At 37.0% G+C, this 25855-nt stretch overlaps 1 protein-coding gene across 2 annotated transcripts in view; it reads right to left on the reverse strand.

Moving 5' to 3' along the window:
* Window positions 1-25855, reverse strand: part of babam2 (BRISC and BRCA1 A complex member 2) — a 409020-nt gene that overhangs the window by 206285 nt on the left and 176880 nt on the right. For both annotated transcript variants that reach the window (XM_065288707.2, XM_065288706.2), the window contains one exon: window positions 13648-13836. In XM_065288707.2, coding sequence (XP_065144779.1) covers window positions 13648-13836 — 189 coding nt within the window. The remainder of the gene's footprint in view (window positions 1-13647; window positions 13837-25855) is intronic.

Here is a 25855-nt window from a genome sequence, read left to right on the forward strand (position 1 = left end):
GAACCTTCCGTGCCATGCATGATTTCAAACCATGGTTGGTCCCAGCTCTTTTAAGGTCATTGACCAGTTCCTCCCGTGTAGATCTGGGCTGATTTCTCACCTTTTTTTAGGATCATTGAGACCCCACGAGGTGAGATCCAGCATGGAGCAACCATTCCAAGGGATATTGACATGTTGTCATGTTTAGCTTCTTTCATTTTCTAATGATTGCTCCAACAGTGGACCTTTTTTCACCAAGCTGCTTGGCAATTTCCCCGTAGTCCTTTCCAGCCTTGTGGAGGTGTACAATTTTGTATCTAGTGTCTCTGGAAAGCTCTTTGGTCTTGGCTTTGTTAGTAGTTGGATTCTTACTGATTGTATGGGGTGGACAGGGTCTTTATGCAGCTAATGATCTTAAAGAGGTGCATCTAATTTAGAATAATAAATGGAGTGGAGGTGGACATTTTAAAGGCAGACTAACAGGTCTTTGAGGGTCAGAATTCTAGCTGATAGACTGGTGTCAAATACTTATGTATTATATATGTGACCCGTCACGGAAACCAGGGGCACAAGTCGGCAGCACAAGTTTCGAGAAAATGAGAATCAAAGTTTTTTTTTCAAAATTTGTGAATTTCGTTTTATTGCAGAATCTGTTAGTTGAGATCACGAAGAAGCCTCTCCATGTTTGAGATAGCAGTTTATGTATATTTAAAAGCGTAAATTTTGCGGTTGAAATAGGCTTGTTTTTCCAGAGATTCCAGCGTGCAGCCGGGGGCGTCATTATCTGTGTGTATATTTACATATTGAATAAGCTTGTGTTTTTGCCTCCGCCCCCACATGGAACAGCGTGACTACTGAATAAGGATAGTTCGCCCAAAACTGAAAATAATGTCATTAATGACTTACCCGTATGTCGTTCTAAACTCGGAAGACCTCCGTTCATCTTCAGAACACAGTTTAAGATGTTTTAACTTTAGATTTAGTCCGAGAGCTTTCTGTTTCCTCCATTGAAAATCTATGTACGGTTTCCATGTCCAGAAAGGTAATAAAAACATCATCAAAGTAGTCCATGTGACATCAGTGGGTCAATGAGATTGTGGTGAAGAATCGAAAATACAGTTTGGTCCAAAAATAGCAAGAATTACGACTTTATTCAGCATTGTCTTCTCTTCCGGCTCGAGCGTGAAGTCACGTGACTGTAGTGACGCGGCTGCGCTGTTCCTCAGACATGTTTGCTTAGTTTTATTTATTTTTTTCAAACTTATAGTGTGCGTCTCCCCAGACTGTAAATGAAGCTCGGGCGCACAAAACAAAAGAAGGATAAAAGAAGCTGGGGCGGAACAGTCAGCCGCATCGTACGTCAGCCGCGTCACTGACTTTATGGGGCGCCGCAGTCGGATGACGTCAAAGTACCGAGAGTTTAATTTCATCTCGCTCTCGCGGTACTTTGACGTCTTGCAGCGCAGCATGAAGTCAAACTCATAAGTTACACAGAGACCCCATTTTAAATACAAAATTTGAGGGCGGGTTCATGTGTTTAACGGAACGCAGATACCGGAGTGTAATCTGATATACCTTACATGTTACAATGTAAATATTCAATTCAATTCAATTCAATTTTATTTATATAGCGCTTTTCACAATTTGGTAATTGTATCAAAGCAGCTTTACATAATAGATGTAGTGAAAAGCACAGAAAATCGACAGATAGCATAACATAATACACGATAACACAAGCAGCTAAATTTGCTGCGGCTATAAATCAACATTATAAGCAAACGTATTACTAATGTAACGTATAGAAGTTAAGCCCAAAAAGGCTGCCTCCCCGGGTTGAAAAACCCCCTAGGAGAAAAAAACCCGGAATTTTTTCCGGGGAAGTAAAAAAAAGTCCTAGGAGGAAAAAACCCTTGGGAGATATATATATATATATATATACACATTGAAACGGAAGGAGATTAAGCGGAGATTAAGCGGGTTCTGCCGGTGGTCTTTGGTCAGGCATCAGCTGGACATCACGTTGAAGAACAGCCAGTAGATCAGAGGTGTGCCGACTTTCACATTTACCGGAACTGGATCTGTTTGTCTTATTGTCCTCGTGATCGAGGACGAGACAGGGAGAGAGAAACAAAATCTTATTAGCGTAGGGGCCGTTCACATAAAAAGCAAGTGTCACACAGTAATGTGGATTTTAGTCAGCTCGGTTCCGGGCAGGCTAACTATTGCTGGTTAAGTGTATTACATATAGTTGATGATTTTAGAAACAGAACTCGTTTGACTAAGGCCAGAGGCCCCACTGCCGTCGTTAATCCTAACGTACAGTGGCAAGCGGTTCTGTATGACATACTATTTTTAAGGCCAGGGGAAAAGGCCAAAAATTGCAAACCGACCATATTTGGCAATTAAGACTCAATCGACAACCAATGCAAAGTTTCAGCATATTACTAAAGAGTATTAATGACATTTACCATGTTTTGGAATGTTGACGAAAAAAAGGTTTTAGTTTATTCATTAATTTATTTATTTATTAGGTTGTACAAGCTAGCTATTGGGAAATAAGTGTATTACATATAGTTGATGATTTTAGAAACAGAAACAGAACTCGTTTGACTAAGGCCAGAGGCCCCACTGCCGTCGTTAATACTAACGTACAGTGGCAAACGGTTCTGTATGACATACTATTTTAAGGCCATGGGAAAAAGGCCAAAATTGCAAACCGACCATATTTGGCAATTAAGACTCAATCGACAACCAATTCAAAGTTTCAGCATATTACTAAAGAGTATTAATGACATTTACCATGCTTTGGAGTGTTGACGAAAGAAAGGTTTTAATTTATTCATTAATTTATTTATTTATTTATTAGGTTGTACAAGCTAGCTATTGGGAGATAAGTACTATTGCTAAAACAAACTATGCGAATGCCTTGTTAAAGAGAAAAGTTTTAAGTCTAGATTTAAAGTTATCTACTGTCTCTGATTTTCGGACGTCGGTTGGTAAATCATTCCATAGCTTAGGGGATAAGTAGGAAAAGGATCTGCCACCTTTAGACACTTTTGATATTTTAGGGATTATTAAGAGGCCAGAATTTTGTGACCGCAATGCACGTGATGGATTGTATTCTGATAATAATTCTCTAAGATATGAGGGTGCTAGGCCATTTAAGGCTTTGTAGGTGATTAGTAATATTTTAAATTGTATACGATATTTAACTGGTAGCCAGTGTAAAGATGCCAGAATTGGTCCTCAGAATGTATATTATATTGTATTACCAGACGTTCATGAGAAATCTGATGTAAACAATAGCCTATATATCTATATTTCACGGGTTATACGCATTTGTGGACAAAAATCATTGGATGATTCACACATCTGAAACAGACTGATTCGACTTGTGATCCCCACAAAGGTAAAAGTCCTGTTTATTTTGGCATGTTGTTCATTCGGACTTCTGTAATAAAATACTACATATGATGCTTAGAACATCTGTACCTCAAAACGGCTTTACAGGGGGTATGGCTTAGCTAAATGAGATGTAAATGAGCCCTATTGTCTCTCCAGCCAGGGAAAAGGGAAAGTGTTAAATTTTTTCTTTCTCAAATTTCTCAGCATTCTCCTTCTTGAATGTGTTACATTCAAATGGCCACAACTTCTCGAAATCTTATCAGATTTCCATGTGTTACACATCGTTAGAAAGCTTAGAAACTGCACTTTCAGAATCTATGAATAACTCAAAATGCCCCAGATCCGACTTGTGTCCCTACTTTCCTTGACTGGTCACATATATGTATGTATATGTGTGTGTGTATATACATATACATACATACATACATACATACATACATACATACATACATACATACATACATATATATATATATATATATATATATATGTGTATGTGTATATGTATATGTATATATATATATATATATATATATATATATATATATATATATATATATATATATATAGAGCGTCTGACATTAGATCCAAACTTAAAGTGCAGGCTAAGGCTAACCGTAAGTTTTCTAAGATTGTTATTCATGCCGGCACAAATTACACCAGACTCCGCCAGTCGGAGATCACCAAATATACTATTGAAGAGGTGTGTGAAATTGCAAAAACAATGTCAGACAATGTAACATGCTCTGGTCCCCTCCCCGCCTACCGGGGGGATGAAACGTACAGTAGATTAGTGTTACTTCATTGCTGGATGTCAAAGTGGTGCCCACAGCATAACATAGGGTTTATAGACAATTGGAAGCATTTCCGGGGGAGACCTGACCTGCTAAAGAGAGATGGCCTCCATCCGTCCCTGGAAGGAAGTGCTATACTCTCTAGAAATCTGACCAATATTCTTACTTGTGATATTGTCTGACTATCCAGGGCCCAGGTCAGGAAACAGACAGATTGGCTTACCCGTCCATCTGTTAACTGCCTTAACATGACAAGGTCACATAGAAAACTATGTTGGCATCAGTGGTCAGGCATATTGTATCTAACCAATCATTATCATTTTGTTCATGTAAATGAGTAAAATGGTAAATGGACTGCATTTATATAGCGCTTTTAACAGACCTATGGCCATCCAAAGCGCTTTACAATTAGCCTCACATTTACCCATTCACTCACACATTCATACACCGACGCCGGTGTCAGCCATGCAAGGCGCCAGCCAGCTCGTCGGGAGCAGCTGGGGTTAGGTGTCTTGCTCAAGGACACCTCAACACTTGGTCCGGTGGAGCCGGGGATAGAACCACCAACCTTCCGGTTTGTAGACAACCTACATGAACCACTAAGTCACTGCCGAGTAAGAGTCATATCATGCCTCGGTTAAATACGGCGTACCGCAGGGATCTGTTTTAGGTCCTATCATGTTCTCTTTATTTATGTTACCTCTAGGAGACATCATCAGGAAACATACCATAAGTTTTAAATGCTATGCGGATGACACCCAGAGGCTGTTTACACTTAACATTACCCAGAGGCATTAACATGCGTTTTCATCGATCAAATCACAAGTAGACGACGTTAATGACAGGTGTAAACAGTGTTCAAAACGTTTTGAGTTCGTCCACTTTTGCCCACCACTCAACCACATTCAGAGGTAGTCAAAACCCCTTTCATTCGGATTGCTTTTGTAGTGTAAACGCACATGTCGTTGAATGTGTTCGAACAGCCACATGCAAACACCTTCTCTCTGCCCATTTATTTAATCTGAGGTACTGAAAACAATGTTTCACATCTTTTCAGACTTCTGGCTATTTTTAGCCTTTCATTCATAAAACTGAAGCGGCTGATCTCCGCAGTTTCTTTTTGCAAGCGTGTAAGTTACGTGATACTATTTCATCAATTGCGCTGAAATATGAGAAAGCTCTAACATATACATGTACACAACACTGTGCAGCATGTTTACTCACAGACAAGCAGTGGACTCCGACATAATATTAGTTTGCGTCCATATAAACTCATCATAACTTAAATGACAGCGGAGAGACTCGCCCACCGTCTCGACAGACCGCCCCCTCAAAGTATTCAGGACAGAAGCGGTCGAAAGTGGACAAAAGGGACGGATTTAAATACCAGGTGTAAACGTAGTGTGTAGAGTTGGGAATCGTGAGAAATTTTCCGGTTCCGATTTTAGTTCTGTCTAACGATTCCGGTTCCATTTAATAAAAAATAATGCACAATACTTAAACAATTCAATTTGTCTTAATTAATCACTGATAAAATATTCTAGATGTAAAGTAATTAATATTTTCATTTTTTCAGTCACTAGGGCTATATCATTTATTATTATTCCTGTTGTAGTCCTCGTAAGATCCTACCTGTTTAAGTGAACATGTTAGCAGCAGTAGTTCTCAAACAAAACTACGGAATGCGCGATGTGGTTTTAAATGCTCATTTGCATGACGCGTATATCGTTTTATTTTACGCTCAGTTGATTGTACCGATGGGTCTACGCAGCCCGGGTAAAGTCAACACATCTAACTCAGAACCGCGAGGAGAACCGCGAGGAGACGAGCTGGTGCGGATTTAAAATTAAACATTGCAGAGATGAGAGAGCGGGATAACTTTTAGCCTGCATTAACACCAACAACATTATAGATGAGAATAAAGGTTTCAGACATCAGTGCCCAATAAGGAAAAAACGGATAAAAGATGAGAAACGTCTAAAGGATACAAGTATGTAGATTGCCCTGCCACTCATCTCATTACAGTATGCTATACTGTATGCTACTAACCCTATGCCTAGAATTAGTGAAGGGGGTTGTATGATTCTTTGGTTCATAACTTCCTATTCTAAAAGCTTAATCAATTGTGCATAATGACATGTGCAGCAACTGCATAGAGTTAATTCTATTTAGTATTTTGCTGCCACTCCGAAAATTTTTAGTCAGGGGCTACAGTGCTCCTAATAAAAAAAAAAATTAGTCTGGAGCCCTGAATGACTTGAGTTCAATATATATATAAAAAATTATACATTTTATATATACATTTTATATATATATTATTATTTTTTTGGGAGGGGGGCACTGGAAATTTGGGGCACTTCACTGTGTTAATCCGGGCCTGTATAATGCATACATATATTTTGAAATATAAAAATGTAAATGAGGATCAGATATACGTTTCTTAACAAACATGCGTGTTCATATGCGCCGACTTGTTTTCCGCCGAAGGCTGCTCGTCACGTCAAGCAATGCTTAGGTTACTTAGCAACGACAGACGCTTTGGAGCGTCCACACGCTTTGGAGGAAAGCGGCGCGATCACTTTTTTCGCGTGGTTTTAGATGCGAAATGTGAAGCAATTGAGCATAATGTGCATGTCCATTTCGGTGGGTGCTGCTCAAGCCATGGAGCAACGACGGGATCGGCACGCCTATGTGCGTGTTTGTTTTATCACTTTCATCCGTGAAACAACACATGGTTCAAGTGAGGAACCTTTTTGGGTTATAATGTCTGCACAGTGCTGAAAATGCATGTTGCTATACTGGTAGTGCAGATTGATACTTTTTCGCAACCTTGACCAAGAGAGAATATCTTACCTCATTGTTCCGCCCCCAAGCCAGCAGGTCATCACTGATATCGGTTTATAGCGCACTAACTCTTGAGTCTTATGTCCATTTGCTTTCACACGAACTTGAAGACATCTCGCTGGGTGAGACTGTCCTTTATGTTTTTCATAGTTTGTGAAGTGCACGGCATCGCGAGTCGCACTTTACCTTCAACAGCCCTAGAATCCACACTTTTGACTTTTAGACATGTTTAATACGAAGTATACAAAGCTTACTTGAGCAGCGCGAGTGTTTTCTGTGATAAGCTGGGTTAATTTGGTTACGGGAGTGACTATAAACAGTGGCTCAACGTAATTAATATTCATGAGCTAAGACATGAAGTGCTTTGTACTTGCATCACATCAGCTTTTAGAACCGAAACTTTACGTGCGGTTCCGGTTCCTTTTAAAAAATGGAACCGGTTCTGAATAAGAACCGGTTATCGGTTCCCAACCCTAGTAGTGGGTCTCTCTCGTCCACTTGTGAACCGATTGATGAAAACACATCTTAAAGACACACCATGCAGTTATTTTACCTTAATATAACAGCTTCAAAGTTATTTCTGTGGTAAACAACGTCATAGTAGGGCTAATCATCCTCCTGTTGAATCTCGGGGAGGATGCCGCTAGCAAAACCAGCAATGCAAGCTTGAGAGAACCGCCCCTGACAAATCTCGCAAGAATCACGACTTGCTTTACGGCAACAACATCACACACGTTAGGCTTGTTCGACTTCGTGCGGCGCTGCAAGAACCGACCGCCGGATGACGTCAAAGTACCGCGAGAATGATCCGACACGGCACTTTGAAGTCATCCGGCTATCGGTTCTTGCAGCGCCGCATGAAGTCGATCAAGCCTATAACAACAACTGCACGCGCAAATTTAAGACTTGATGCTAAACGATTTAAAAGTTAAGAAAGCGCGTTCGGAAGAGAGTAGGAAAAGGAAAAGAAAATCTGACCACGTTAGGAACTGACAAGAGTCCCACTCGGTCAGGGTTTTACTCGTTGGCGTGAGCTAAAAGACCGCACTGTATGGAACAGGTATGATGATCTGGTGATCTTGTTGATGGATTAGTAAGTAAATTTCTCTTATTTGTAAACATGCGGTCTATGTTGTATGTTGTTGCTCTTGCTTGTAGTATGTCATGCGATTATCATGACAACAGTTGTCAATATCTCACATAATTATCAGGACATAAATAAGCGGTTCTAAATAGTGTAAACATGCACAATTTGCAAACTATTATGATAAATAGCAATAATCATGTATAGTGACATTATAAAGACCAATATGAAATAATGCAACATACACAATTAACTTTGTCATGGCATTTTGTAATGTTTACATTACAATAAAAGAACACAAATTAAATTATACAGTAGACATAGACTATAGACTGTTTACTTGTGATTTAGCTGCAATCATGTAAAAACATTATAAGCCAGCAAACGCGGTATAGGCTACTTTATTATTATATGCCTACACTACACTTGGAATAAACTTCATATTATCCTATAAACATCATCAGTAGTTTAGTAGACTATGCAAGAGCCTAATATTTGTATGAAATTGTGAAACATTACCTGGTCATTATCTTCAGAGGTGACCAGATAGGGGGTGGGAAATTACGACAGTTGCAAGTATTCTCCAGCGACTCTAGGCGACGCTGTTTGACAAAAATGCCGAAAATGCATAGAACGCCTTTAATACCAAGTGTAAAGAGCCCCCCAGCTTTATATCTCCTCTCATCCTAGCAAAACACACCGGCTCTGTAACACTGTGTGACACTTGCATTACATGCGAGCGGCCCCTACGCTAATAGGATTTTGTTTCTCTCTCCCTGTCTTGTCCTTGAACCTGAAGACATTGAGACAAACAGATCCAGTTCCGGCTGCCGTAGAGGTCAACACACCACTGATCTACTGGACGTCCTTCAACGTGATGCCCAGCCGATGCCTGACCAACGATGGAAACCGTTAAATTTCCTTATTCGTTTACATACCATTTACATAAAATGGTATACGCAGAAGCAGCTGACCGCTGCTTCTGCGTATAAAATGATCATGTAATTTTTAATGAATGCATAAACAATATATCAAAATATCCTTTTATTTCACAAAACAATATTTTATAGATATTATTTGATAGACTAGTAAGTGTGGATTAAGGATGTTTAAAAATCTCTAGCCTGGTAATCAGAACATGAATGGATCAAATCAGCAGATTTGCAAAGGTTTATTTATCTCCACATATATCATAATTAATAATTAGCATGGTAACTTTGCAGTATACCACATTATACACTGCAAAAAATGACTTTCTTACTTAGTATTTTTGTCTTGTTTTCAGTAGAAATATCTAAAAATTCTTAAATTAAGATGCTTTTTCTTGATGAGCAAAATGACCTTAGTAAATAAGTCTATTTAAGACAAATAATATACAATTTAAGTGAAATTCTCCTTAAAACAAGCAAAATTATCTGCCAATGGGGTGATATTTTTGCTTGTTTTAAGCACAAATTCACTTAGATTTTATATTTTTTGTCTAAAAACTAGTATTATTTTCTTAGGTCATTTTGCTCATCAAGAAAATACATCCTGATTTAAGATTTTTTTGATTTTCTACTGAAAACAAGACAAAAATACTAAGTAAGAAAGTCATTTTTTGCAGTGTATATTTCTTACTATGTATGTATAATTTCCATTTAATTTAACTCCATGACTGGGCTTGTTTTTTTTTGACCCAATGTTGTGTTCAAACTAACCCTGCATTTTTAGAGTGTAAGAAGCTCTTATTTGAGTTTGCTATTGCTGAATTAAACTATGATAAACTAGCAGGAAACGCATTGCTTTTATATGAATGCATCAACTCATTATTAACAACTCAGCTGTACTGTATGTAGATGGCTTTTGAGTAAAAATGCATATTTCAATTTTATTGTTGCAAATAAAACTCCCAAAGTCCACAACTACTGTAGATTTAACTTATTTGAAGATATACATTTGATTAAATCATCAAATATGTGACCAGTCACGGAAAGTAGTGACACAAGTCGAATCTGGGCCATTTTGAGTTATTCACATATTCTGAAAGTGCAGTTTCTTAGCTTTCCAACGATGTGTAACACATGAAAATCTGATAAGATTTGGAGAAGTTGTGGCCATTTGAATATAGGAACTCAGAAAAACTCATACTGAGAAAATCGAGACGAAAGGGACTCTTCTTTACAGCTGGGGGAGACAATAGGGCTCATTTACATCTCATTTAGCTAAGCCATACCCCCTGTAAAGCCGTTTTGAGATACAGATGTTCTACCATCATATGTAGTATTTTATGACAGAAGTCTGAATGAATACAAGCAAAAATAAACATGACTTTTTACCTTTGTGTTGATCACAAGTCGAATTCAGTCTGTTTCAGATTTGTGAATTATCCAATGACCATTTTTGTCCACAAATGCGTATAATCCGTGAAATATATATATATATATAGTCTATTGTTTACATCAGATTTCGCATGAACGTCTGGTAATACAATATAATATACAATCTGAGGACTATTTACATCGTAACATGTAAGGGTATATGCTATTACACTCCGGAAATTTATGTTCCGTTAAACACATGAACCCGCCTTCAAAGTTTGTATTTAAAATAGGGAGGTAGTATAACAGATCATCCAAACAGCGCCGTCGAAAACGTGAAGTCCTTTAGGGATGTAACCAATCGCTCGCTCATTCCTCCATCAGCCAATGACTATATGGAAAATATTGATAGACAAAACTCTCTGTAACTTATGTGTGTTTGGACTTATGCTGAGCTGCAAGAACTGACATAGAGATGACGTCAAAGTACCGTGAGAGCGAGTCGAAATTAAACTACTTGGTACTTTGACGTCATCCGACTGCGGCGCCGCATAAAATCAGTGACGTGGCTGACGTAGGATGCGGCTGACTGTTATTTGTTCCGCCCCAGCTTCTTTTATTTTTCTTTTGTTTTGTGTGCCGAAGCTTTGTTTACAGTCTGGGGAGACGCACGTTATAAGTTTGAAAAAAAAACTTAGCAAACATGTCTGAGGAACAGGGCAGCCACGTGACTTCACCCTCGAGCCGGAAGAGAAGACAATGCTGAATAAAGTCGTAATTCTTGCTATTCTTGGACCAAACTGTATTTTCGATGCTTCAACACATTCAAGCTGACCCACTGATGTCACATGGACTACTTTGATGATGTTTTTATTACCTTTCTGGACATGTAAACCATACATAGATTTTCAATGGTTGGGACAAAAGCTCTCGGACTAAATCTAACATTAAAACATCTTAAACTGTGTTCCGAAGATGATTGGAGGTCTTCCAAGATTAGAACGACATAAGGCTAAGTCATTAATTACATTATTTTCATTTTTGGGCGAACTATCCTTATTTAGTAGTCACGCTGTTCCCTTTGGGGGCGGAGGCAAAAACAAAAGCCACTAAGTATGTAAATATACACACAGACAGTGACGCCCCCCGCTGCTTTAAAACATAATAATGGCAATTGTCTCATAACACTATGTTCAGCACAAATTGGGCTACAGTATTATATGAGCTACATGTATGTACATGTTTGTATTTTTGAGAGAAAATATTTATGCATGGTTTTTGAAAAAGCAAAATTTTTAAGTCACTGATAAGTCCACAAAACCCATACTAAACATGTTTTAAGAACACTTTTCTAAACTGAATCTAGTAGTCTAGAGTTTTTTCTTTAAAATGATGTGAAAATCATTCTGCTTCCTCACTTACATAAAATAATATTTTGATTTAGAAATTGTAAGACACTTTTTGTTTAAAGGGAGTGATTGACAGCTGAGCAAACAAAGACTTGCATAATGAGCATTTAACATATAATTAAAATAGAAATGAAGGTCAGTAGGACATTTTCAGTTTATTTGGAAACAAACCCTATTCAAAAACGTAACTTGTATAAACTGAAGAAACTGATAAACAACAGAGCTGCTCATGTGGCTCATGTTACCATATAACATATGTCCAATAAGTGTGAATATGTTTTTCTACTCCATAGTTTTGTACTGATGAGAGGGATGCAGACCTGTAAGAGAGTTATAAACAGCTGTTAGCATAAATTGTCCACAGAAATACCCTTACATACATAACTGATGAGTAAATATCACTGATAGCACTACATTCAGATAAACTATCATGTACATAAATTAAATTCAGAACATCTCAGATTAACATCTGCAGTGATTAGTTTCATAAAAAGCTGTTTCAGATGCCCATCGACTGATCGTCTAGTTTCTGTTTTTAACGCGTTTCTGTGAGCGTTAAAAACACATCGCATATGGCAAAAACACATCGCATATGGCAACCATGTGCGCGAGTACTCGTGTCTTCGCGTAAACAACGTAGCGCTCGTAAAAAACGCGCGTAAAGCGCAATGTATGGAATTGCGTTGCATTTGAACAATATATGGAATCATATTACAGGACACATTTAAAATATCCTGCAGTACAGTGTTACTGAAAGTTTCCATGAAGGATACAAATGTGAATTATTGTGTTTATCACTGTACGGCATGTAACAGTTGTCCGCAATTACGTGACTTCACACGTCCTCGTTTGTAAACAAGCATATAAACAATATATGGAATCATATTACAGCACACTTAAAATATCCTGCAGTGCAGCCTTACTGAAAGTTATCCGCCATTACGTGACTTCACGCATCCTCGTTTGAAAACAATCCAAACGTTTTCAATCCGAGGCGTGCAGTCTGCTGAGGTCGCTTGTGTAGGCTGAACTGCACAAGCCATAAGCATATTACATGATAGAAAATATAAATGAGGATAAATAAGTTACTTACTTCAGAAATATATCCTCCTCCAGTGCGTCTTCCATTGTTCTACTTGTCTTCATTGTTCAAGCTGCTTCCGACGAGCTGGATGGCGCCTTGCATGGCTGACACCGCCGCCGGTGTATGAGTGAGTGAGTGAATGTGAGGCAAATTGTAAAGCGCTTTGGATGGCCATAGGTCTGTTAAAAGCGCTATATAAATGCAGTCTATTAGAGATAATTAGCTCAGCCAGGAAAAACTGTACTCTCTTTACTTTAATGCAGATTATATAAAAAGGCAATATTTGTTTTCGATTATAATTAGCTTGTTTAAAATGAGACATTTCAGGCTTTCTTTGGATATGTGTATCATGTTTGTGTGACGAGTATTCGCAGAGTTTCAATTGATTTTTGTAACGTGATTTGAGAGACAGCTGGTGGAGACAGAAATGTCTGAATGCGCACCCTATTTATTTTCTTTATTTGACAAAAACACAAAGATCTGTTGTTATTGTGTATGTACACATTAAGAAGACCCTTCACAGTTTTAAATGATGTGAAACACGTACGTGTATGATTATTAATGATGGAGTATTTTAAGTTGATTCTGCTATGATAAGGAGTTGTTCAAACTACACTTTTTTGTTTGTATAACAGTTACAGTAGAGCTTCAAAAAACATTTTGGAAGGGGGGCTAAGGACTCGACACTTGAGAAACCAGGGATTAGCATATTAGCACATATTTATATAAAGTAAAGCTGCACAGGTACCCAGCTGTTTTTGCGGCCAGCGTAGATCTCCATGCTGCCACTATAGTCCTCTAGCAGGCTGTCGTACTCAAAGAGCAGGCGGGAGCTGTCACGTAGCCGCTGGCACTGGTACTGATGGTACTGCTGTAGCAGCTCTTTCACTAGCTGTAGGAGACACTCTGGTTTACCAGTGTCCCATGACACCAAGTGCTGCCAGAGCAGAAAACAAGGAAAAGTCATGAGTCATGATTTGATCCTAAGAACATAACATAAATTGAGTTGATGGATAAAAAATTTTGGAGAAAATGTGTAACATGTTTTGTGTACCAGAATAAAAACACACCACTATTAATTTAATAAAAAATATTAGCCATCTAAGTCAATGTGACAAGGCATTCATAGACCAAATAACTTCAAAAGTGATTCATTTTCTTCAATGCGACTTTTGCCCTACCAAAATAGAATTGAAAAATAACTTCCAAATTAATCTTCAAAATGCTCACTCGATCTGTCATTGTTTGGAATATTACTGTACTAAGCATGGGCGATAATTTTTATAGGGTTGGACAGGCAGGGGCCAACAATAACTTTAGGGTGGCAAAAAAAAACCATTATACAAATAAACAAGGCCCTTAGTATTATGGTAGTGTGGAAGAAGTTCTACAAACATGAAGATAAATTTGTAAACAAATAAATGCACAGAACCAAGGCAAAATGAAACAAGGATTAAACAAGGAACTTAACACAAGCAGGGTTATAAATACACAAAGAACTAGATGGAAAACGAGTGTGAGCAATCAGTAACCAATACTACAGAGGAGGGACAATAGGAACTACAGTAATTAAAATAACAAACCAAGAAACAGAACATAAAGAGCACAATCACTGCACTTATCAACTGTAAAATACTTTTAGGTGGCCAAAAAAAGATTCATAGTGTAAAATTAAAGAGCTCTGATGCAAACCTTCCAAAAGCGTCTGACAATATTTACATTTATATTATTTTAAATCAGCATTTTTTATCAGACTTTTGATTGATTCTGCCACAAAGTGGTATTTCTGAATGGCCTTAGGCCGAGATTAAGCAAATTTGAGGCAAAAGTATTTGATGAATGTATAATATGTGCCAAGAGCATTCGGTTGATAACTAATTTTTGACAGATGTGGCGTTTAGTGGCTGTTGCATCTAACCTCCTCAATTACTACTAGGGCTAGGTGATATGAGCAAAAAATTCTATATCTTTATTCTCCTGGCTCCAGTCAGCACATGACAGATTTTCCAAACAAATGATCTGTTGAGGTAGAAGACTACACTCATCTTGTTTTACTTTTCAAGCATCTGTATTAACTATGAATAATTAGTTATGAAATTGTCTGTCAACAATCTATGATTTAAAAGTAGCAATAAATACAAATAAAACACTGCACAGTACTCACTGTATGAATTAAATGTACAGCTGCAAAAGTTGTTCAGTTAAAGGTAGGATATCTAATTTTAAAAAATGCTAACGGTAGCCGACTAGCAATTAAAACACGATCCCACCCTCCATTCAAATAGCCATCCAAAGTCACGCCTCTTTCAAAACACAGGAACACGCACAGATCAGACGTCCACATCTCATGTCTCATTCAACAGTGAAAAAACTTTGCAGTACAAAGTAAGCAGAGTTGGATAGATTACTTATGAATTGTAATCTTTTTCTGATTATGAATTACATAAAAAAATTTGTAGTCAGTAATATAATCTCTTAGATTACACATCAGTGGTAACGTAATCAAACTACTTTTGGATTACATTTAGATTGCTTTTGACAAATCTTATTTGATTTCAAATAAGAAAAAAATAAATGGTGTCTATACATCCAGTCAAGGGCACTCTGAGGCTATTTTGGGGATTTCCGCCTGGATTTGGCCTACTCAATTTCAAAAGCTTCCCATACCCACATGCAGAAGTGCACATACAAAAGTTTGGTATAATTTTACAGGAAACCCTTTGAAATTACATAAAACACTGTTGAAAGTGCTCAACATGGTTGTATGTGTTGTCAGTCCTCTTACAAACAAAAATAAATAGGCGCTTTTTGATGTTTTTTTCTAAAGTCTGTATTTAAAAGTGTGTAACTCTGGCCATGAGTAGTAATGAAACCTGCAGACAGTTTTGTTTGATTCCAGCAATTGCCAGCTTACAGAGGAAAAAGGATTTTTTTCTCTATCATAATCTATGCAAAAGTTATTCTATTTCAACTGAAGGGAGAAATAATACCCTTTTTGTATTAAATTTCTGCCTAAAATATTTGAAGTGTCCTCATAACCACACACAGTGGAAAAAATGCAATATCTTTATATCATTTTACAGAAAACCCTTTGAAGTTACATAAAAAGCTGCTGTTTATGTCAAAAAATGTTATTTAGGTTGTTTTCATATGATGAAACATCAAATTTTCTTTTTTTATGTTGTAAACACTGTTTTTGAAAGTGAATAACTCTGGTTCTGTGTGCTCTAGCAGACTGCAGACAGTTCTGGTTGTTACCAGCAGCAGACAGTAAACACCTAAAAAAAGAATGATCTCTTTAACATGTCGAATTCAAAGCTATTCTTATTTTACTGAAGGGTGTGAAAATACATTTTTCATATAAAAATAAATTTTTAGTTTTGCACATATAATAAATAGCAAGGGATTATTTATGCACACAACCAAAGAAAATGCTGTGAATGGACTCATTGTTTAGAGTAGGACCTATAAAAGATGGTGTATCATTTGTGGCTATCTGTGCTATGAGGCAGTTAACACTCAAGTTTCCCATATGTTTACAAAAGATATTTTTTTTTACATCATTATTCATTCGACGATTGTTAGATATGTGATGACAATAGAACAAAAATAGCATTGTTCCTGAGAGTGAGAGCTTTCATTTGATATAAGACTTGCCCATGTTTGTCATACTTGAAAAAGATGAAATATGTGAATATTAAATCATATAAAAAAATTGTGGGGGGGTGATAGTGTAAATTAAGTGTAAATAACTTTCTTAGAGTATAAAACATATCTCGAAGTGATGCATATCTGCAGAAAGTAGAGATTCTAAGCTTTCAAACAGTATCAAATAAATGGTACTGGTTCCATGACAGACCATTAGAAAAATAAAGGAATATTTTATATTAAGTCAAAATAAGATAATTTTGGAACTGGTACAGGGTCCACAGAGTCAAACAAGTAAAGGTAACCTGCAAAACATGACATGATGGCACTTCATACTCCCAAATGCAGCCTACATCAGACAGCGAGTAAAGACAAAGCCAATCATTAATCAACGTGGGTTATAGAGGCCAATCTTATTAGCAACTTGAGTTACAGAGGCGGGACTTGCTGCAGAGAACGAGATTTGTTAACTGTTTGTGTACCACCTGTAGCACTATTTTTACAGAATGCAGTTGTAAAAGATTTGAATCTCATTTAAATGATTCATGGGTAAATAAATGTAAATAAAATAAGTAATAGATAAAAAACACAATGCACAGCCTGACATCAGTTGTTATATGTACATAAAGATTAATTGTTTGGTTGAAATTAATGCTAGGGACAATTCAATGTTCGTCCATAACCAAATTAATGCCTTTGCATCCAGTGATCAAACGCTGAGTGGTGCTTTATTTTGCATCTTGTCTTGTTGTGGCTTCTCTCCGGTGCGTTTCCACACCACTCCCCCTCTCCACCGGAAAAACTCGCACAAATCACAAACTTAAATAAGCGGTAGCTAAATTTATTATGAAACGTAAAAAAATAGGAGATTTACAAAATTGTGAACATCATACTGCTGTTGAAAAATAAAGTTTGCGGCGCCCGCGACCCCAGAGAGTTAACCCCTTTTATAAACAAATAGCAATAGTACATTATATCCTGTGCCAGTGATGTTCATCTCCTGACCAGGGGCCGTATTCACAAAGCATTTTATCTTATCACTAAGAGTACTCCTAAATCGCACTAAAAGATTTTAGCTAGGAGTTTTCTCTTAAAAGTTATTCACAACGCCTTTCAGACCTACTTTTAGTAAGGAAAAATGATAACTCCTAAACTAAGAGTGAGTCTTCGTTGCTACGGATGACGTCAGTTCTCATGCACGAGCTGCCTCGCAATAACCACGGTGATTGGTTGTTAGATGACAGGGCTGTCATGCGGAACATAACACAGACGCACCAAATCATGGAATTACAACATCGAAATATGTCTGTGTCTTATACAAAATAATAATATTAATGCCATCGAAATGCATATATAAAACAAAAGTCGTGAATTAAATTAAATTAAATCAAGGTAGCCTAATACAAATGAAAACCGCCAATTGCCTAATAATAAAAAACGACATTGCATTAACACTTGCTTGATTAATGTACATCCTATTAGCCTAAATAGACTACTTAAAGCAAGGAAATGTTGCCCATATTAAAGAAGCCTGCCTAATAATGTAATAAATAAATGATGGTGATTATGAACTCGCCAAAACGAAAAAGAAAGCCCAAATGGATGCAGGATCAGTTACTGTTGCTGGCCCAGTTGGTGCTGGAAAAAAGACACGTAATAAAAGGGAAATTCGGCACTGAGATATCAAGCAAAACTAAGCGTGACACATGCGAGAAAGTGATGTCAATGTACAAAACAACTGGCACCCGACCAACGTTTTCAACTAACCCGCCCGCTCCCTGGCCCGCATTTTTTTAAGTAGTAATTGTTTAATAGTTAATTGCCATCTTTATTTCAAACGACCCGACGGAACGCGACCCGAATATCATAAAAAATATTTTTGGATGACTCGTAACCGCGGGTGACCGCATGCATCCGCTCATTTCGGATCAACCCGCGCATCACTGGGGAGAGGATTTGTTGCAGATCAATGCAGCATTCCCGCTTATGTCGCGGACCCCGGACGAATGCGAGAGGCGGTGGTATGCATTACAATCGCAGTAGAGGGTTGAGATTGCAGCCTTTAAACAGACTAGCATGGCAACAGGTATGCCTATAATATTAAAAATTTAATTTCATTATTGTTTCATGTAATTCTAAAAAACTTCCTGCTTGTCATGAATGTAATGAATTATGAAACGAATGTCATAAACAATATGCTTACATTAAAGTGTGCTTTTAAGTGTTATGTGCAATGCTTTTGAGTTGGTGAAACTGTCCATGTTAAGGAGGATCAGCACCTAAGACATTTTAAGATCCTTTGTGAATAGGTCTTAGTGAGTTAGGAGTCCTCTCGACTACTTTTAAGCTGTCCCAGACTTAAGTGCTACTTTTAGGGCTAAAATGCTTTGTGAATTACTCTTAGTGAAAAAAATTAGGAGTCCTAAATTTAGGAGTGACACGCCCATTATTTTTAGGAGTTGCTCCTAAATTCGCCAGTTAGGAGCTACTTTTAGCCTTAAAATTCTTTGTGAATACGGCCCCAGGTCCTGATGCCAAAACACCCACTATTATTCCAGCTTTTTACTTGCTCCAACATTCTAACAAAATGCCACAAAGGATGGAAATTAAACCACTGAGAGGAGAAACACTGTTCTCCCTCAGTTCTTAGATAAGATATCTAAGGACTGTGTCTATGCCATATTTTATCCTGATGCAGTTAAAACTGATCAAATTTGGTTTAGTTAGAAAGCTAAATGTTTAAGGATATTTCCAGTATCACAAACATTACGCATAGAAAAAAAGTAAGTTGAGTGTGTGTATGCCCATTGGAGAATTTGCATCACTATGTTTTTGTGGATTGTGCGAGCGTCAGAAAGCTTGCATGCCCGCATGGTCTGTTTGCTTTCCCTCCTCTTCTCCTACAGGCTGACCTCATTTACATACGTGATCCTTATTTGCATGAGCTTCCCTGACTGGCACAGTGCACAGAAACGTAGTTAAGAGTCGGGGGGGCAAAAAAGCCACCTTTTCAGAAAGCGTTCCGGCATTCTTTTGCCTGGCTTAATTGTACCCAACAGCCAGCATTGTCTCTGAGGTCCAATTGTCCCTTGATATATGATACGTACATAGGCTGAAAAAAATGTGTGACTCTAAACTAATAAAATGTGTAATAAAATGTTTGTTATCATGTAAATCAGTCCCTCCAGGTTACCGCAATTTATTTGTAGACCAACTAATCGATAATGAAACTCGACAAAACTTGACAAAAAATTATAATGGTCCCAATTAAATGAAGCATAATTCAATTTAGCTAGTTTTAACTATTTAATTTAAGTTTTTGATTTTAATTAAATGTAATTAATAGGTTTTATGCGAATTACATGTGTTTTAAATCCAAGTCATGTCAATTAATTAAATTCAGTTTTAAAAAAATTAGGTTGGTTCTTTGCGCATGTGCGGAAATGCACATTTTCCCTGGCGCTAAAAGGAGTTTCCAGTCAGGTTCACGGTAGGAACTGAAGACGAGTTATTTCAGCCCCGGAGTTTTGCTCAATCGGTCTATTTGCACAGTAAGTAATATTTCATGTAATACAGCACCTTTTATTACAGTGAATATTTTTATAAACTTAAAATACACAGTTTATAAGATAGCACCTCCAGGCCGAGTGCCGGAGGCAATCACAGCTGTGACGATATAAACAAATATCACACGACTCCGAGAGCGATACTGCTTTTATACAACAGTTCGACGGCACACGTTTAAAAAAAACAAAAACTAGAAAACAACAACAGAGTTATTTAAAAGCCTCTTTGTTTGGGAACTACTTTCTTCCACCATGGATTTGAAGGCCAGAATGACAGGTAACACTCGGCTGTTTTGAATCTCATAATAACTCAATGGACGGAATAGCAGTTTCTTAATATTACCGTTTCTTGGTCACAGGGTGTAATTTTAAGATTAGTTCAGTCGAGAATATTTATGTATTATATTCAAATCTGCAGTCTATAAGGAAAGATAACACCACGGACGTCAGTGTTCACTCCCCCCGCTAACCACCGCCTTATCTGGGCTACATCTCTGACAGGGATTCCCTGGCTCTGATGTTGGCCCTCTCTGTTTTTGATTGTCAAAAATGAGATCAAATCAGCAGGATTTGGTGTCATGAAACTATTAATTGTTTTCTTATTCATATTTAGTGTATATTGTGTTATTATTGTTTGGGCTTGAGGTAAAAGTTAATAAAACTATATTTACACCAGAGGTGGAAAGTAACGAATTACATTTACTCACTTTACTGTAATTGAGTAGTTTTTTTTGTGTACTTTTACTTTTTGAGTAGTTTTTAAAATCGCTACTTTTACTTTTACTTAAGTATGTTTTGTTAAAGTATTGTGCTTCGCTACATTTTAAATCATATCCGTTACTTAGTAAAAAAAGTATTTGAAAAAAATGCAAGTTGATAAAGACGTGCTACGGATGATTGATTGATGGGCTGGGGAATGCGCAAAATGAACCATGGAGACGGACGAGACAGGCGCGTGCTAATGCAGACCCTCAATTCAATAGGTATGAAAGAAACCCCTGGCCATATTCAAGAGACAACTTTCCACTGACGCGAAGCGATTGTTTAATTCCTATGAAAGGTCGGATTCATGTTCTTGAGTACGAAATTGCCGACCGGGTTTTTACCGCTCATTTGCACGACACTTTTTTAATACCATGCGCATTATCTTTCGAGGTCTTGCAGCTTCGCGTCAAGTCAAACACAACTTAAGAACGTCCTTGAGAATGCGCAGGTCATTAGACATTGCAGAGAGAGAGAGAGAGAGAGAGAGAGAGAGAGAGAGAGAGACAGAGAATAAAGGTCTTAGACATCAGGTACCCAGGTCAGGGAAGCTCATTATATGCTCATTTAAACTATAGTTTAATAAAATAATGTATGTTACCAGCAATACATAAATTACAACCTTACTATAGTGATTGTAAAGTATTTACTAGCAGCTGACCTCATATTGTGTTTGCTTCAAAAGTGCATAACTCACCTGTAAAAATCATTAAACAATTCCATAAATGTTTCTTAGTTTAAAAAAGCTTTTTATTTTATTAACTTTTGGTTATTGCACTTTAATTGTAAAGATGTTCCTACAATTAAAAACAACTAGTTTGAGATTTATATTCCCTTAGTCCTATTTGAACTATACTAGAATCCCTCACCTCTCCCCACTGTAAAAAAAGTAACTTTTACTTTGAGTAAAGAAAAAATGACTTACTTTTTACTTTTACTTGAGTAGATTTTTAGACCAGTCACTTTATTTTTACTTATGTAAAATATAATTAAAGTAACTTTACTTTTACTTGAGTACAATATTTTATTACTTTTTCCACCTCTGATTTACACAACACAGTGGTTTTAAAAACTGGCTCGCCAGGATGATTTAAGGAAAATGTTAGAGATGCACAATATTTATCGAACAGATACATTATCAACCGATGTGATAACTAAATCGGATAAAGTATGTTGGCTGGTAAATCAATAAATCAGTCTGATTTATCCGCTTTCCAAGTGGAAGGGACTGCCGCTTAAACTGTTGTGCTCATTACGTCATCATCTGTAAACAAACTTCTTTGCTGATCTGGAAGTTTTCTTTGTGGCAGGGGAGGTCAATGCTTTTGCTTTTTGCAAAACATGCAGCAAGGATTCCGAGAGGAGGGAAAAAGGTGCCAAGTTTTAATATATATCACACTTATATCTTACTTGAAAGGTTGTTATCACTGTGACAATGTATTGAAAGAATATGAAGAACCCTGGCTTTTAACATTAGATCATTTTATATAAAAGAAAAACTATGATACCTTTTTCATTTTTGCAAAAAAAAAAAAATTGTGATGAAATAACAAATTATGCAGGATCACAAAATAACGTGGCATACTGTTGATCTTGCGCTGTGCGCTGCAATTGCGGACTCACGGAAGGACTGGTAAATAAACATTACAAGCATTTTATGTGCATGTGTTTTTGACAAACATCCACAAATGTATGGTTTAAAGTTGAAAGTTAATGCAGTTTTCATGTTTATTTGACACTAGGCATGTATGTTTAGGCCCATTCTAACATCCATTATGTTACAATATATTAAGACACATGCATTTACTTAAAAGCACTATGAACACAACAGCATTTTTTATGCTAATGATGATCTTATTAAAAATCTAAGGGGTGGTTTCCCATAGAGGGATTAGCTTAAGCCAGGACTGGGCTATTTAACTAAGTTAAATCAGAATATTTAAGTCATTTTTAAAAGCACAATTTATAAATAAACACTACTGGTGTTCATCTTGAGACACAACGGTTTCACTGATATATTTTAGGATATGTCAGAGCAAGTTGTTTTCGATCAAGACAACACTAACATTTAAGATGGTCTGGGACTCGACTTAAGCCCTGTCTGGGAAACTGGCCCTAGATGTTTTTTTTTCTATATAGCCGCAACAATGCAAAATGGCACTATATACATTTGAATTAAACTGAAAGTTTGAATTCTGAATTTTTCATGTCACAAACACAAGGCTAGTTAGAATATGTTTTTCACACACTGCAATTCCAACTTGACTTTCATCATTTCGTTGATTCACTCAAAATCAACAAGCTCAATTTAGCAGAAAAAACAGAACAGAGGAAGCCATCTGTTTATTCAATCATATTTTACAAAACTTATTAACAATGCAGCCCATGACATACAGCTGAACTTGTTACATTTCATGGATCAAATCAACATGTCTACTCCCAGATGATGAAAGCAGAAAAGTAATGAGGAAAGATAAGAAATAAGGTCTTCAGCTATCACCATACTTTAGAATTTTTTTTATTTTCAAACAAATATGAAACTATAACATTTATTTTAAGGCTGCTAAATTAAAACTTATCTAAAACTTATATGCATTACTAAGCCATGGTACATCATTTTAGTCATGCTGAGCAAGTCTGAATTAGGTTCATGACACTGCCTGATCTGTTCCCCTTGTCTTAACTTCCGGTCTCTGTTTGTTTAATGGTGTGACAAGTTGCTAAAATTCACTAAATGAAGTTTTTGATACACTTTAGCTTTGATTTGGTAATCTACTTGTTGTTTATTTTGCTTGTTATCCGAAATAAATCACTCTAAAAGAACTTTGTTGATATTGACTCTTTGTGGAGTTTATCGGAAGTTACATGTGTTCCACAAAAGCTGTTTGTTTATGTTGTTACTGCTGAAATCGTCTAAAAAAAACGTGATATAAAAATAACAAAATAATAAAAAATAGTTAAATTTGACCTTGCTAACTTAACTCTTTCCCCGCCATTGACGAGATTTCTCGTCAATTAAGAGAAAACGCTTCCCCGCCAATGACGAGATATTCCGTCTTTCCGCAATACCGCTATTATCCACCAGGTGGCGCCCTTCCGCAACTTTTTAAAACCGGAAGTATTTCCCTATGCCAAGCTGCTGCATGTCCGTGTCTGTTTTAAAGATCGCTCTGAATGGATGTCTATGAAAAGTCCGTCATAAAAATGGAATTATTTCTGCTTTTTGCTCAAAATATGGTGTTTTTGCAAAAACCTACCCATATTCAAAAGCTGATTGCAAAAGAACCACTAAAGGTAGGATGAAACGGTTTTTTTTTTGTTTGAAAGCAGAGGGTCTGCTCTTTCATTTGGTATATTGTATGTTTATATATTTAAAGAAGAACATTTTCTGGAAGGCATTAAACTTTGGTGAAAATCATGAAAAACGCTGGCGCTGGCTGGCAACTTTTTTTAAAAACGCTGGCGGTGAAAGAGTTAAAGGGGCCAAATAATACTCCATGTATGTGGCTTTATTAAGTGCAAAAATTAGAGGGTTTTACATGTCTATTACAACCCTAGGATTTGCCCTTAGAAAAAAAATGGTCTATTATTACCTTATTGGAAAAGGGTAATGAATAATAATGTTGAGCTCTACACTGATTGGCTGTTTCACAGAGCAGTTCAGTTCACTAGCTCTCTCTGTATTTAAACAGAGCCTTTATCAGAAAAATATCCAGATTTTGAGAAATAATCGATGGTCTGGAGATTGTTAATGTTTTTTTTTTCAGTATGGACCTGCAAAATGTAACTGTAACATCAATAGTAGAACCTCCATCTAAAATGTTAGCATATTGCATTAACTCTTTCCCCGCCAGCATTTAAAAAAAAAGTTGACAGCCAGCGCCAGCATTTTTCATGATTTTCACAAAAGTTTAATGCCTTCCAGAAAATGTTATTCTTTAAATATATAAACAAACAATATATCAGATGAAAGAACAGACCCTCTGCTTTCAAACAATAAAAATGTTTCATCCTACCTTCATTAGTTCTCTTGTAATCACCTCTCAAACATGGGTAGGTTTTTTCAAAAACACCCAATTTTGAGCAAAAAGCTGAGATAATTCCATTTTTGCGAAGGACTTTTGATAGAGATCAGATGCAGAGCGATCTTTAAAACATACACGGAGTTCTTTCTCTTTCACTTGAGGCGCTACGTCCGGGTTGTATAAGTTGCGGAAGTGCGCCACCTGGTGGATAATAGCGGTATTGCGGAAAGACGGAAAATCTCGTCATTGGCGGGGAAGCTTTTTCTCTTAATTGACGAGATATCTCGTCAATGGCGGTGAAAGAGTTAACTGGCATGCAGCACTAACTCAGCAGTTAATTCATTAATAATCTATGTGTTCATTTTATGTCACAGTTTCTTCAAAATTAAGTTTTATTTGAGTGTTTTAAATAAAAATATTTAAATTTTCATCATGACGCATACGCCCCGCCACTTTGATGGCCCAACCCTACCACCTTAACCAACTAATTTTCTGCGGAAAACCATGAAGTTGTTCAAGAGAGTTTTGGGATTCAGCCCTAATGATTTAGTGTTCGGTCATTAAGTAAGAGGACCGTTGTTGCTTTTTATAAATAATGAGTCTGAAACTCCTGAAAATTATGTTAATGGATTTCGACGTAGGTTATGTTTGGTAAGAGGAACTGGCTGGTGAAATCTAGCTAAAGCACGCAAAAAGCAAGTAAAAATGAAGACCTGGTTTGACCGTACGTCCCAGCATCGCCAATTTAGTTCCAGAGATTAAGTTTTAATGGTGCTTCCTGTTACTGGGTTGTCCTTTTCCGCAAGGTTTACAGGGCCTTGCAGTATAATTAAGCTGTATCGGAATAAAATTAAAATGTTTCGAGACACCAGACAGGAAAAAAGCTTCTCAGTTCTTTCACATTAACTTATTAAAACCATATTTCTGTCGCACTGCATGTGAGAACACTGTCCCT

This window comes from Paramisgurnus dabryanus, chromosome 17, assembly GCF_030506205.2.
Source record: "Paramisgurnus dabryanus chromosome 17, PD_genome_1.1, whole genome shotgun sequence".
Taxonomy (NCBI): Eukaryota; Metazoa; Chordata; class Actinopteri; order Cypriniformes; family Cobitidae; genus Paramisgurnus; species Paramisgurnus dabryanus.